The sequence below is a fragment of the Aulonocara sp. 'chitande type north' Nkhata Bay genome, linkage group LG18, assembly GCF_057382095.1.
Source record: "Aulonocara sp. 'chitande type north' Nkhata Bay isolate Kocher_YH1m ecotype deep benthic linkage group LG18, A_spYH_male_GT1.1, whole genome shotgun sequence".
Taxonomy (NCBI): domain Eukaryota; kingdom Metazoa; phylum Chordata; class Actinopteri; order Cichliformes; family Cichlidae; genus Aulonocara; species Aulonocara sp. 'chitande type north' Nkhata Bay.
The window spans coordinates 20,264,831-20,279,652 of NC_141361.1; the positions used below are offsets into that span (position 1 = coordinate 20,264,831).

Sequence of the window (14,822 nt, forward strand, 5' to 3'; positions counted from 1 at the left end):
ATATATATATATATATATATATATATATATATATATATATATATATCAAAACAATTCTATAAAATCATTAATTGATCCATGTACTGGCCGGTGTACTCCAGACAACAAATCACTCGAACCCACCATTAAAACCCCGCCCACAAGCTCTCGCTGCTACGGCAACAGGCACGGCAGCTTATCACTGCTGAGGTGTAAAAACTGCAAAACCAGTTGACGTTTTGGTGTTATTAAGGTTTTATAAAGGTGTGCAAGAGGTTTAAGAAACTGAAAATGTGCTCTGTGATCAGTTGTGTGACCAGTCGACTCTGGAGAAGAGTGAGGAGACTGGAAAAGTGTGTGTTCCCCAAATGATTGCCAGTGGTACCTGGAGGTTATTAGCTGTCACTGGGTGAAAATGGTTGCAAAGAAGCTGCTACACTAAGAACTTAGTGACTGCTTTAGCTGCTAGTAGATAGGCTGTAGTTTCTCACGTTCGTCTGCAAGTACTCAACCAGCAGTAGTAAAATTGAGAAAGTATGACATAAACCAGAAATAGAGACGGTTCACCCTCATAGTAAAAGTTGTGCCTCAGAGCTGCAGCTGACATGTTTCGAAAGGAGCAACTTCTTTAAAGGCTAACCATCTCATTACTGATTTGTGTCACACTTTTGACTGATTCACTGCAGCTCAAAGACAGCTGGCCAGTATTTGTAGAAAAGTCAGTCGGTTTCATACAAACTATGCTAGTTACAAAGCAATCACACAGAGGTGTACTACCAGTTGGGAAATGCACCTTTTTCCTTAGAAACAGTTAGCATGGGGACACTGACCAGTCTGCAGGTCTGTGTGTTGAGTGCCTTATTCATTTGTGTGTAACATGATTAGCGGTCACATGTCTGCAAATACTCAAAAGCATCAGAAGTCTTTTTGCGGCCTCAAGTATCGCCATCTGGTGGCCTTGAGATAGAATGCAGGTTTAATGCGCTTCCCAGTTGGCTTCAATATTTTCTTTTAAGATTAGCATGTATAAAGATGAGGGGGAAGTTTATTGTGAATGAAAACGCCTCCAGCTGTTCAGTAAATGTAAAGTTACTGAACAGCTGTGGCTGGAAAAGAGTAAGGCGTTCAGAAGCGGAGACAGGGACTGCTACAGAGAGGCCAAGTACAGGTTTACTAAAGAAGTGGACATTGCCAAACATCAGCACTCTGAGAAGATGCAGCAGCAGATCTCAGAGAATGACTCGGCCTCTGTGTGGAAAGGTTTTAGGAATATTACAAACTACAAGCCTAAAACCCCCCACTCCACTGATGACTTGCTCTTAGCCAACACCCTTAACAACTTCTACTGCCGTTTTGACGAGCCATCAGGCAGCCTTCACACCTCCAACGACCCCAACAATAGAGGCACTTTGGACACTCATTCCCCCACCTCTCCCCCCTCCATAGAGCCATCACCACCTTCAAACTGTTCACCTGCAACACCCGCCCCCTCACCCCACACAAAAGAGGATTTCACACCACCTCCTCCGACCACAACTCTTCATATTCATGAAGCAGATGTGAGGAAGCAGTTTAGGAGTCTGAATGCTCGGAAAGCTCCCGGCCCAGACGGTGTGTCTCCTGCCACCCTCAGACACTGTGCAAACGAGCTGGCCCCAGTGTTTTCTGGCATCTTCAACTCCTCACTGCAGGCATGTCATGTGCCTGCCTGCTTCAAGTCCTCTACCATAATCCCTGTCCCCAAGAAACCTAGGATCACTGGACTAAATGACTACAGACCCGTGGCTCTGACATCTGTGGTCATGAAGTCATTTGAGCGCCTAGTTCTCTCCCATCTCAAGACCCTCACGGCCCCCCTCCTGGACCCCCTGCAGTTTGCATATAGAGCCAACAGGTCTGTAGACGACGCCATCAACATGGCCCTACACTTCATCCTGCAGCATCTGGACTCCCCAGGAACCTACGCCAGGATCCTGTTTGTGGACTTCAGCTCTGCCTTCAACACCATCCTTCCAGACCATCTCCGAGACAAGCTTTCCCAGATGAATGTGCCTGATCCCATCTGCCGGTGGATCACTGACTTCCTGACGGACAGGAAGCAGCACGTGAGGCTGGGAAAGAATGTCTCGGACTCCCGGACCATCAGCACCGGCTCCCCTCAGGGCTGTGTTCTCTCTCCTCTGCTCTTCTCCCTGTACACCAACTGCTGCACCTCCACCCACCAGTCTGTCAAGCTAATCAAGTTCGCAGATGACACCACCGTCATTGGGCTCATCTCGGACGGGGACGAGTCTGCCTACAGGAGGGAGGTTGAACGTCTGGTGTCTTGGTGCAGCCACAACAACCTGGTGCTGAATGCCCAGAAGACAGTGGAGATTATTGTGGACTTCAGGAAGCACACAGCCCCACTCCCCCCCATCATCCTGACTGACACCCCCATCACCTCTGTGGACTCATTCCGCTTCCTGGGTACCACCATCACCCAGGACCTGAAGTGGGAGCCCACCATCACCTCCGTCATCAAGAAAGCCCAGCAGAGGATGTACTTCCTGAGGCAGCTGAAGAAATTCAACCTGCCAACACGGACGATGATGCAGTTCTACACTGCAATCATCGAGTCCATCCTCACCTCCTCCATCACCGTGTGGTACGCTGGAGCCACTATCAGGGACAAACAGAGACTGCAGCGTGTTGTGCGCTCTGCTGAGAAGGTGATTGGCTGCAGACTCCCATCTCTGCAGGACCTGTACACCTCCAGGACACTGCGGCGTGCAGCCCGGATCTCAGCTGACCCTTCTCACCCTGGACACAGTCTGTTTGACCTGCTCCCCTCAGGCAGGAGGCTCCGGTCCATTCGCACCAGAACCTCTCGCCATAAGAACAGTTTCTTCCCCTCTGCTGTTGGACACATGAACAATAACCACATGATTGTCCCCGCCACTAACATATGACCCTACGCTGTGTCACTGCATCATTTCATGTTTGGCACTGATCACCACCTGCACTCATGTATATATCTTTCTACGTAGCACTCATAATTCTTATTCTCATGTATATATCTCATGTATATCTCATGCACATATCTTTCTTTCTACATAGCACTTTAATTCTTATTGTCTGCACTGAAGCACCGCAGCAATTTCCTAATGTTGTAAACCTCAACATCTGGCAATAAACCCATTCTGATTCTGATTCTGATTCTGATAAGGTCACCCATGGAGCTCTCTTCGTCTTAAAGCAGTGATGTCCTTAATGCGACTACACCTACCAGGTGGGAAAGTCAGGCCACAAAACTGCATACAGTTAATGTTACACTTGATTAATTTCTGACTTCTTAAGTTAACACATCTAGTTTTAGTTAACTGTAATAATCCTGGATGCTGGCTTGAGCCTCACATTTGCCTGGAGCCTTTCTGTGTGGGGTTTGCACATTTTTCCTGTGCTTGCATGGGCTTCCTCAAGATACTCCAGCTCTCTCCTACAGTCCAAAGCCAGCGGGGCTTCAGCCAACCCCCCGAAATCCCACATCCGCCTGAACACACGGCAGCGGCCTTACAAGTGTCAGCTCTGCGATCAATCCTTCAATGACAATGTGATCTTGAAGAATCACATCCCCTGTTATCACACGGCAACTCCTGGACAGAAAAACGGCAGCGCTGGTGGTGCTCTGGCTAATGGGACAGAGTGACTGTGGACGAGGAGGAGCAGGAGAAGGAGGAGGAAGACATGAAGCAAAAGGAGATCTAGTGGGAGAAGAAAAATTTGACTGCGACATTGACCCAGCTGAAAAAAAAGGAAAAAGTCCAATAGTAAAAACAGTAGTAAGACCAACAACAAATCAGGATATTTGAAACAATGAACTAAAAATACTGAGCTAATGATTTATTCAGAAACAGCTTAATGTGTCTTTTACATCCCCTGGCTAGCCGAAGAGATAGGAGGGAATAACATAAAGTTAAAATAGTGAAAGAGGAGTCAAGATGGCATTTTTAAAGGTTTATTTTCTGCTAGTTTAAAACTTTGGTTCAGACTGACATTTAACTCAAGGGAGAGCTAACGCCAACATAACAAACAAAACATCCCTAACAGAAAATAAAAGGAACTTGCCCAATGCCAAAGAAAACAAAATATACAAAGATAGCCAACCTAACCAGCACATAAACAGTAGAAAACAAGGGATTACGTTACAAAAGCAATTCTCCCCTACAGGCAGTCTGAACAAAGTCACATAAGGCTAAAAATACAAATCAAAGGCATGTGAGCCTGCACATGTATGGCAGTGAAAATGGCCAGAAGGCCCAGAAACACAGCTTCACAAACGTTATATAGGGATCTGCCGATTGCTGATTGACTTGATTCAAGCAGCAGCACCCAATCAGGACAGAGAAGGCATTATTTCACAAAGAAAAAGCTATCCTCCTGGGGCATGTAACAGTAGCACACAGGACCAGACTGTTTTCCACATGTGCTTTTACACTGGAAATATCCAGTGTTTTAATACCCATATTAGAAATGCTGTGTAACAACTGTGTTAAAGGCCACCATACCAGTTATTATAGTTTTCTATTTTCTGATTACTTTTTAAATACCAGTTATTATAGTATAGTTTTCTATTTTCTGATTACTTTAAAAAAAAAATCATTTCTTGATTTTAATATAGCTTTGATTGTTTGAAAATGTCTAGTTTTACTTTAGTTTTTTTTTTTTAATAGTTTCAGTGTTGGTTTTAGTCTTTTTAATTTTTAATTTGTGGAGCTGTGCAAGTTTTCTACCTAAGTGACGAGAAATGCCAGCGTCATCTACTTGTTAAGCCGGGATACGCTGGTCGCCAAACCAAGCGAACCCAGCCAGAGAGCCACGCCAGTTCTGTTAGCACAACATTCGCTTACTTAGCCATTAGCCTGCCATTGTTGTTTATGTTAAAATGTGGCAGCTACAGCAAGCGAGCGTTAAAACGTAACGCTGTCCGACCACTTCTACAACTGGAGGGTCACATCTGTAGCCCAGCATGTGCTCCGTCGTTGGTTGTGATTCGTGGCGACACAATGTGCAGCGGTTCAGGCTACCAGAGGACCCGGAGAGGAGACTGGAGTGGGTTCTGTTTCTGTTCGAAGTCAACAAGCAGCGACTAAAAGAATCGTCCTGGACTGATATCACTATTTGCAGTGAACACTTCACAGATGACTGCTTCGTGAGCTTGGCTCTGAGTGGCTCGGTGCAGCTGAAGCCCGGTGCTGTCCCCTCACTGTGGGTCAACACAGAGCCAGAGGAACCCGTGGAGAGCCCACAGGATGAGGTAAGTCAGCTGAGGGATCACCTGTTGCTGGACTTCACCGGATCTTTAAAAAACTGCTCCCAAGCCAGCTTCCACGTTGCTTTGCGTTATACCTATATACTGTGTATTACGGAAAGAGAAACTGAGACGTGTTTACAAAATAAAAGCGACTTTCAAATGAATGTGATTTCTATGTTAGCCCACACCACACGTTTAGTCTGGCATAAATGCCAAAATACTATAGAAAATGAATTCATTTCAAAATTAAACATAAATAATGAAAGCTGATTTATTTTTTTAATTAAGATTTTAAGTCGTGAACAGCCATTACAGGTGAACGTCCTGTTTCCACAGACTAATTTTATTTTAGATCCACAGTACACACCCTTATCGAGTTACTCAGTCAATATCAATCAATAAGTCAGTTTGATTTTGTATTTCAAGGTAAAGAGACTTTACTTTTTCCACTATCCATCTATTAGAAGGAAAGATTTGCTTCCACAGACTAATTTTACTAAAGATCAACAACATCAAAAGCTATCCGAAATTGCGTATATGAATACTGTTGATCTAAAGTATATTAAGTGACATATTAACTATTTTTAATGGCTTTACACGGTGTTTGAATTGCAATTCTAAGCGTGGCTATTTTAAGACAAGTTTATCATATTTCAATATTTCTGTTATCTGCAATTTGATTTTTTTTTTCACATAAATTTTTGTTTTGTGTTTTATTATTGCTATTTCATCAATGACAGGCTAAATTTTTTTGGTTGTTGAAATGAGTCACTTGAAGAGCAATTTTACTTTGAAATCCATACATTGATGGGTATAGACAAAAAACGCATGCTTGTTAACTGTTTGTGGCTTTGTTTGACTGAAAGCTTTTGTGTTTTTTTGTGATTTTTGTGTAGGAACCTGTTACCACCACAGATGCAGATAGTCAGTGTGATGACCTAGAATTATGTAAGAGCTCTACTTGTTCCCCTGAAATAACAGAATGCCCCTTGAGAGGTAAGAAAGTGTCCATATCACACCATTAAAAATCTAAAGTGTGACAAAGTGTTGTATTCAAGCCTGTCCCCCACAATGTTTCAGATGCTCTCACTCCTGAAACTCCAGACACAGATTCGAACCAGGAATTGTAAGTTCCACATTTCTGAGCATGTTTGAAGATGTGACATCATGACGCGTCTGACTGTTTGTATTCTTGTGTTTCAGGCCTGCACTTCAGAACGACAAATACATGGTGAATGAAAATTGCCTCCTGAAGGTGTTTGGCCAAAAGTGCCCAACATGTGGAGACAAACTCCAGGCAGTGAAAGTAACCTATGGGGAGCTCATCATCTTGAAACAACGATGCCATAAGTGCGACTACAAAAACAAGCGGAATGGTCAGGTCAGTGCCCCTCTCCCTGCCGCTGAAGATGGACGCCTGACAAGAGGCACAGAGGGAACCCCAGAGACCCAGCTGGTAGGTTTAACCTGATTTACTGTCTACTAAAGAAAACTTGGTCATCAGAGAAGTTTGCAATGTGTTTATTTTATGATTCCTAACTGGACTTGACTCATAAAAAGTTTAATATGACATATTTCATTAAATATCATAGACTAAAAGATAGCTGTATCCGCCGTAATGTCACGCATTATGGTTGGGATTGCATTGGTAATGCTTAATGATATGAATTGAGATGCTTATTTTAGCTAGCAGAAAGCAGTCTTTCAAAAAAAGTGTATTCAAACAGCTGACTAGAGCAGCCTACCTGTCTTTCAAAATGGATGCAATTTTGAATTATAATGTAACCAAAAACAATAGTTGTGTTTCACTCTGAAGTACAGACTTCTTGGATGGGTTATACTATACAGCAGGATGTAGCAGGCGCCCCAAAAGGAACACGCAAGACCACTAACACAGTGACTCCAATTAGCAGATGTGACGCCGCTGCAGACACCAACGGGTTTACAGCTGCCTGTGTCAGCACACTCAATCAAAGTGGCCACGCCCCTAACCCTTACTATTCACACGGATTAGTTATAAAAAATTCTCCCACTTGCAGATGTTGTAAACGAGAAAACTATCCATAGAGATCAAAACCGTTTTGGTAGCAGTCTGTAAAATTATTTTGAATTCTCTAAAGCCGGGTATTTTAACTTAAGACATGACAGGGATTGACTCACTTTTGGAGCCAGCTTCACATAGTCATGATAGGAGCTTCCCACTTAGTTTCTGGGAGTTTCTTCAGAAGTGATGGTGCAAATAGCAACTCTTAAGATCTCACATCACTTCACAATTTAATCAAGCTACTTTTTTTTGGATTGAGAGTCATACATGCGTTTAATTTGTTTGGCTCTCAGAAGTAATAATTCTCTCAGAAAGATGCAAATTCTGCGTCTCTATTATTCCATTTGGAACAAAAAAGTATCTGTTTTCTGCTTTTTGTGTCTTTGCCCGCGCTTTTGCTGAATTGCAGTTTTAAAAAAAGCACTTATAGAAATGATACTTTGTCCTTTGCTTGCACCTCTGTCTTAGTCATTTTTCATGAAAACTCTTTGCTGTACAGGCTTGAAAAAGTTTCCCAAATGCTACGTTGCCATTCTTGTCATTCACAGTCAGCGCTAAGAGACGACAACGCCGGCGCTGTGGCTTTGTCTGAGGCCGTCACTTTTAGCGATGAAAAAAGCGATCCTTCAGACGACGAAGAGGAAGGCAATAGAGGTGGGATGAGTTCAGATGGGGACTGGAATCCCACGGAGGAACTTTTGGTGGCTGACGAGCTCACAAAGGAGTCTGAGGAGGAAACCGAGGATGAAGGCGAAGAGGAAGATTTTGAATCCCCGGGTGGCCTCGAAATTAATGAGCTGTGCACAGAGTGCGGACGTTTTTTCCTCATCCTGAAGCCTCACACATGCGAGCACAAAATAAAACCCTACTCCTGCAATATCTGCGGGAAAAGGTGCGTTTCTGAGATTGCTCTAAGAAATCATAGCGAAATCCACGACGAAACGTACGAGCATCCTTGCAAGTATTGCTATGTCACCTTCAAAACCAGGGCGGACAAATTTAGGCACGAGCTGACCCACCAGGATAAAAAAGATCCCTTTAAATGTCCCGACTGTCCAAAGACATTCGCCACCAGTAAAGAACGCCGGAGCCACCTGGCAAAGCACAGAGTCTCGAGGGAGTTCAAATGTGGAGTCTGTGGGATTGACTTCAAGGACATACATCGTCTCAGGAGGCACTCCGTTGTGCACACAGGACTGAAACCGTACAAGTGTTCGGTGTGCCAGCGTGGCTTCAACCAGACGAGCCACCTGAAGTCCCACATGCGTCTGCACACCGGGGAGCGGCCGTACAAGTGTCAGCTCTGTGACATGTGCTTCAACCACAACGTGAGCTTGAAAAGTCACGTCCAGCGTTACCACACGTCCAGCTCTGGACTTCAGCAGATGGATAAAAGGGCAAATGATGCTAAGAGGAACAAGAAAAAGAGAGACGTGAACTCTGAGTTTGACAGTGTGAAAGTAAAACAGAAGGTTCAGAGGGAGAGATCAATGAAGCCGAAAAGTAAAAGGAGAAGCACGGACAGGCCCAGAGGAATCAAATCAAAGGTACAGAAGTTAAAGAAAACAGGCTCCGGTGATGAGGGGAGCGAGGACAAGCAGTCAGGTAGTGATTTATCCTTTGACTCGACAGAAGAGGAGGAAGAAGAAGAAGAGGAGGAGGAGGAGACATTGGGAAGGCGACCAAACGGTGACAGTGACTCTGATTTTGACCCAGAAGTAGAAGCAAAGAAGAAGAGGTGCAGCAGCCAGAAGACTGTTAAGAAACGGAGAGAAAGATCAAAGAAGGGCCTGGTGGTCTGAAGTCTGTGGTTTTTGTTTTTTTGTTTGTCTTTTTTAATGATGTAAAAACAGAAGGATCACACTACACAGCCACTATTGATATAATTCAGTACATGCATGAAATCGTTGCTTTATAGGGAGTTCCACACTGTTGTTTGATTTTCCGAAGCCTTTTTATCTTAACAGATGTGGAGGTGAATTGCAAACAGATGGAAGCTGATCGAACGTTATGGCACTGCTTGCCTGAAGAAGAGCAAGTCAGTATTTATTCAGAATCAAAATTACGCTAATGTAAGAATGAACTTCCATTGTTTTTATTTTTATCACTACATACAGTCAGTTTCCAGTCTTATATTAGCTCTGCCACAACATGTGGTTTTTATTTGATGAGAAAACCTTATTTTATTTAATCTTTAAATATGATATAAGTTTACATTATGACATTTATAAAGAGAAACTTCACAATTATAATTTACAACTGAGGAATGCAAGGAGGTCCTACTTCTCTGACATCATCACTAAAAACAGCCATAATGCTCGGGTCTTATTTTCTACAGTTGACAGGCTAACAAACCCTCCTGTGTCAGTGGCAGCTGAACTTCATTCGACCATGGCCTGCAATGACTTTGCCAAATTCTTCACTGAAAAAATCCAAAAAATTAGACAAGCAATTGGTACATCAACAGCAGATCCAGGATATGTACTGTGTCCACCAAAAAACTGTTTAAACACCATGAAACAGTTTCAACCTATTAACAGCAAAGACCTGGAGGACATCTTAGGTCAACTGAACTCCTCCTCCTGCTGTTTAGATGTCCTGCCAACAAGTTTTTTCAAAAAGGTCTCAAAGACTTTAGAGTCAGACCTGTTACAGATCGTCAACTTTTCTTTATTATCAGGTGTGTTTCCAGAATCACTAAAAACTGCTGTAATCAAACCTATACTGAAAAAGGACAATCTTGACAAGACACAAATGAACAACTACAGGCCGATCTCAAATCTCCCGTTTTTAAGTAAGATCATTGAAAAAGCAGTTTCTCAACAGCTCAGTTACTTCTTAAAACAGAATAATTGCTACGATGCCTTCCAGTCAGGTTTTAGACAGAACCACAGCACTGAAACCGCTCTGACCAAAGTGTTTAATGACATATGTCTGAATACAGACAGTGGAAAAATGTCAGTCCTAGTTTTACTGGATCTCAGTGCAGCATTTGATACAGTTGACCACAACATATTACTCAAACGACTGGAGAACTGGACAGGTCTTTCAGGAACTGTACTAAACTGGTTCAAAACATACGTAGAAAACAGGAAATACTTTGTATCAATAGGTAACTTCACATCTGAGCAGACAAGTATCACATGTGGAGTTCCCAAAGGTTCCATCTTGGGACCCCTTCTGTTTAACATTTACATGCTCCCACTGGCACAGATTATAAACAACAACAAAATAAACTATCACAGCTATGCAGATGACACACAAATATATATCACAATGTCACCAGGAGACCGAGGCCCTGTACAGGCTCTTGGTAAATGCATTGAGGAAATCAATGACTGGTTGTGCCACAATTTTCTCCAGCTAAACAAAAACAAAACTGAGGTAATAGTCTTTGGCGCCAAAGAAAAACGATTACAGGTCACCAGAGAACTTCAATCTATACATCTAAAAACCACAAACCAGGCGAGAAATTTGGGTGTAGTGATGGATGCAGACCTAAACTTAGAAAAACACATTAAGACAATAACAAAGTCAGCTTACTATCACCTCAAGAATATATCAAGGATAAAAGATCTGATGTCTCAACAGGACCTGGAAAAACTAGTCCATGCATTCATCTTTAGTAGGCTTGATTACTGTAACAGCATCTTTACAGGTCTACCTAAAAAATCAGTCAGACAACTACAGCTCATTCAGAACTCTGCTGCTCGAGTCCTCACTAAGACCAAAAAAGTGGACCACATCAGTCCAGCTCTGAGGTCCTTACACTGGCTGCCTGTCCGTCAGAGGATAGACTTTAAAGTTCTGATGCTGGCCTATAAAGCTCTGAATGGTTTAGGACCAAAATACATCAATGACCTCCTGACCCAGTATGAACCATCCAGATCCCTCAGGTCATCTGGATCCGGTCTTTTATCAGTTCCCAGAGTCAGAACCAGACACGGAGAAGCTGCATTCAGCTTTTATGCTCCATATATCTGGAACAAACTCCCAGAAAGCCTCAGATCAGCTGAAACACTCAGTTTATTTAAATCCAGGTTGAAGACTCACCTGTTCTCAGCTGCATTTGAATAAAGCACCAAATCCACACTTTAAGCTTAAATTTCAAAACTTACATTTAACTACTGATTTTATCTACTGTTCTGATTTTATCTGTTTTGATTTTATATACTGTTGTTTGTTTGTTTGTTTGTTAATTAGTTAGTTAGTTTATTTGCTTGTTTTAATCAATTTTAAATCATGCTTTTTATTTGTTCTTGTTTCTAATGTCTCTGTAAAGCACTTTGAATCACCTTGTTGTTGAATTGTGCTATACAAATAAACTTGCCTTGCCTTGCCTTACATTTTGAAAATGTAACAGAAAATGCAGAAAACTCAAAAGCTTAATCTGAGAGTCTACAGGCCTCAGTTAGGATGTTAAATGTTAAAGTTCATGAGAGTACGATTAGAAAAAAGACTGAGCAAGTTTAGGTTGTTTGGAAGGGATGCAAGCAGAAAGCATCTGAATAAACAGCACGACTTCTGAAGCAAACAAGGCCAAAGTGGAGATGTTTGTCCATAATGCACAGCAAACATGATGGTGAACCCCAAACACAGAACATCAGCTCAAACATCCCATACAAACTGTCAGTCACGGTGGTGGAGGCTGATGATTTGGGTTTGTTTTAGAGCTGGGCAGATCAATCTAAATATCGATAGTATTGACATCAACACTGGTACTGGATCGAGACTAGCATGATGGTATTGGTACTTTGTTTCTATCCCCTAAGTTCATTGCACTGTGAAAAATGTCTGAAGCTTTATGTGATAATTGAGATTTAAACAACAGAAGTTGACCCAAGTTTCATCATTCATGAAAAGTTGAATGGTTCGTTTGCTATATTAACTAATTATCATGGAAAGTAAAATCACAGTGATTCATTGTTCATTAAAATGTGTTCAGAATTTGCAAATTGATGATAATTCATCTTAAAAATCATGACACTCCCCTACACAAGCTGCCTTCTATAAGTTCGGTATCAGTATCGGTATCTGCATTACTGGCCCTGTAGTTACCTCATATCAGATCATAGCAACATCTGCAGTATTGCACAGCACTAGTTTGTTTTGCAGCCACAGAAGCTGGACACCTTGCAGTTAAAGTGCTGACCTTAGAGAGCTGTGCATAAATGAAGGCCAAGAAACGTCAACGAAGAGAAGCAGCACTTAAGGAAGAATGTGCCAAAATTCCTCCACAATGATGTGATTGTGATCGATAAACTCATACAGACAACAGTTACTTCAAATTGTTGCTGATAAAGGCGGTTCTACGAGCTACTGAATCATGAAGCAGACTTAGTTTGTCACAGCAATGAAAACGTCTGTATGTAAACTCTGATGAAGTGATACAGAATATTTTAAAAGAAATACCAGTGGCTTTTTATTTTTAAGTTTATTAGCTGCAAATGATGATGATTTATTCATTATGATAAACTTTTTTGATTTGACCATTATGTCTAGCAAAACTAGAACTATGGGTTTGTAAAAGTAAATAAAAGTCTTTGCTTGTTTGTTGAAGCACCACTGAGAAACTAAATATAGTGATTTACTGAAAAAAAATGTCCAGCAAAGGTGTCCAGCTACAGTTTTGAAAGTCTGCAATCTTTATCCTGTCATTTACTTCATGTTATGTGCTTATGGAAGATTACATTAAATAAGTCAGCCTGATGGTTAAAATCAGCAGTGCACTGTCATGTGTTTAGTACAGCTGAACAGTGGACTGTTTGGGGCTATCTCGCAATTCTTGAATTTAAATTGTCAGGGTGTGTCTGGGTTCAGAATCCCCACTTTGATCAAAAACCCTGAATGAATCCCTCTGCCTACATGTTTATCCTTTTTCTCTCTTCCTGTGTGTGTGTGAGAGAGAGAGGGAGTACGCCAGAGCTTAAGGTTGCTTCAAGGCCCATCAAGTTTTTCTGAGAGTTGGTAAAACGTCTTTAGCTTTTCTCTGGTGGAAAAGCTGCCAAGGCTGCTTAGTGGATTAGACCCACTGATGGCTGGCAGATCTAAACGTAGCCTCAATATTTGGAAAAATGAACTAAAAGACTAAAAATTTCTTTACTGAGATACAAAACTTCATACTTCAGGGCTGCACTCTCAAGGCAGTAAGGGAAGCTGCAGAGATTATATTTAGTAGAGATTAAAAAAATGGAAATAGACTCATTTGTCATTTTATTAGGTACACCTTGCTAGTTCAGGGTTGGATCTCTTTGGAGCCGCCTCAATTCTTTGTGGCAATGATTCAACAAGGTGCTGGAAGCCTTCCTTAGATATTTTGGGTGAGTACAAATGGCTCTCACTAACTAAAAGAAGACTGCAGCAAGCTAACATGATAGTTTACCCAAGCTTGAAACCATTAGTTTTCACCTCCTGTGTCAGCCTGACCCTCTTGTCATGGCTATTGCACAGAGATGTGGTTGCTGAAGTGTGGCACAAGCTTTGTATCTTCTGAGCAACGGGTTAAAGATGTATGGAAAGAATGATTTCTGCTCCGTTATAATCAAAAGACGGTGAACTGCAGCAAATATCTCCGAAACTGCAGCTCACACAAAAACGACCTGAAGACAAACACCTATACTTCGGGTAACGTAGTGCCCTGACAGTCCCAGACAACCACTAGATGTCATCATTGTGCCACTAATACTGACTCATTTTTCACAGTGATCACACTGCAGCCATCCCCCCAGCGTGATTACTATGGTAACTGTTACTGATACTGCAGTACATGTGCTGGCCTGCTGAGTGAAACCTCCATCCCTACTTCTTCTGCATCTTTACCACTCTTCTAATGTCCTTTTCCCAGGGAGCTAGTGTATTCTCTGCAGGCTACTCCTCACTGCCCCACCCCCCTGTGATCACTTGGTCTTGTAGATGTCTGAAAGCCACACCTCAAAGACCCTGGGAGTATTACACAAGAGCTAAGATGCCCTTGTCAGAGCAAGCTGCTGATGCTTGCAAAATTCATGCACCCTGTCATTTACCGTGTCACAAGGACATCACTGCATAGAAATCTTCCACCATTTTTCCCTCTCTACTTTTTCATTAGGCCCCTCTGTCTGTTTTCTCTCATTTTATTCTGGCGCTCTCTTCAGATCTCTCTCCCCGCCTTCCTCTCTCTTTTTAGGATGTCAGTTAAACAGCCGGAGCTGGCCTGACTGCTGCTTTGAGGCAGGCTTGAGACGAGGGGGCCACAGTGAAAATATCTGTTTTTAGAATGCTTGCACTATCTGTGTGAAGATATTATTTATTTGGTGCTACAAATTTGCTCTGTAAGAAACTGCTACCTTTATTGCTGTTCATTTCTTCCACAGTGTAAACCAGAGAGATGGGAACATTAGGAGAAAAAGGCAAAAAAAGTAAGGTCCATATCCACTCATAGCTGGAACTCCTATATAAGTGTTTTGCTTTTATAGCTTCAGTATTTGCTAAAGAAATCAGATTTGGAAATTGGTTTCTGCACAGAGG

At 42.2% G+C, this 14,822-nt stretch overlaps 1 protein-coding gene across 1 annotated transcript; it reads left to right on the forward strand.

Annotated features, from left to right (window-relative positions):
- Positions 1–4,670: 4,670 nt before the first annotated feature.
- LOC147308440 (uncharacterized) lies at positions 4,671–10,126 on the forward strand. Its single transcript, XM_086272833.1, has 5 exons — positions 4,671–5,275; positions 6,169–6,268; positions 6,353–6,398; positions 6,476–6,728; positions 7,865–10,126. The coding sequence occupies exons 1-5, from the start codon at positions 4,988–4,990 to the stop codon at positions 9,116–9,118; spliced, it is 1,941 nt and encodes a 646-aa protein (XP_086128959.1). The 5' UTR covers positions 4,671–4,987; the 3' UTR covers positions 9,119–10,126.
- The last annotated feature ends 4,696 nt before the right edge of the window (positions 10,127–14,822 follow it).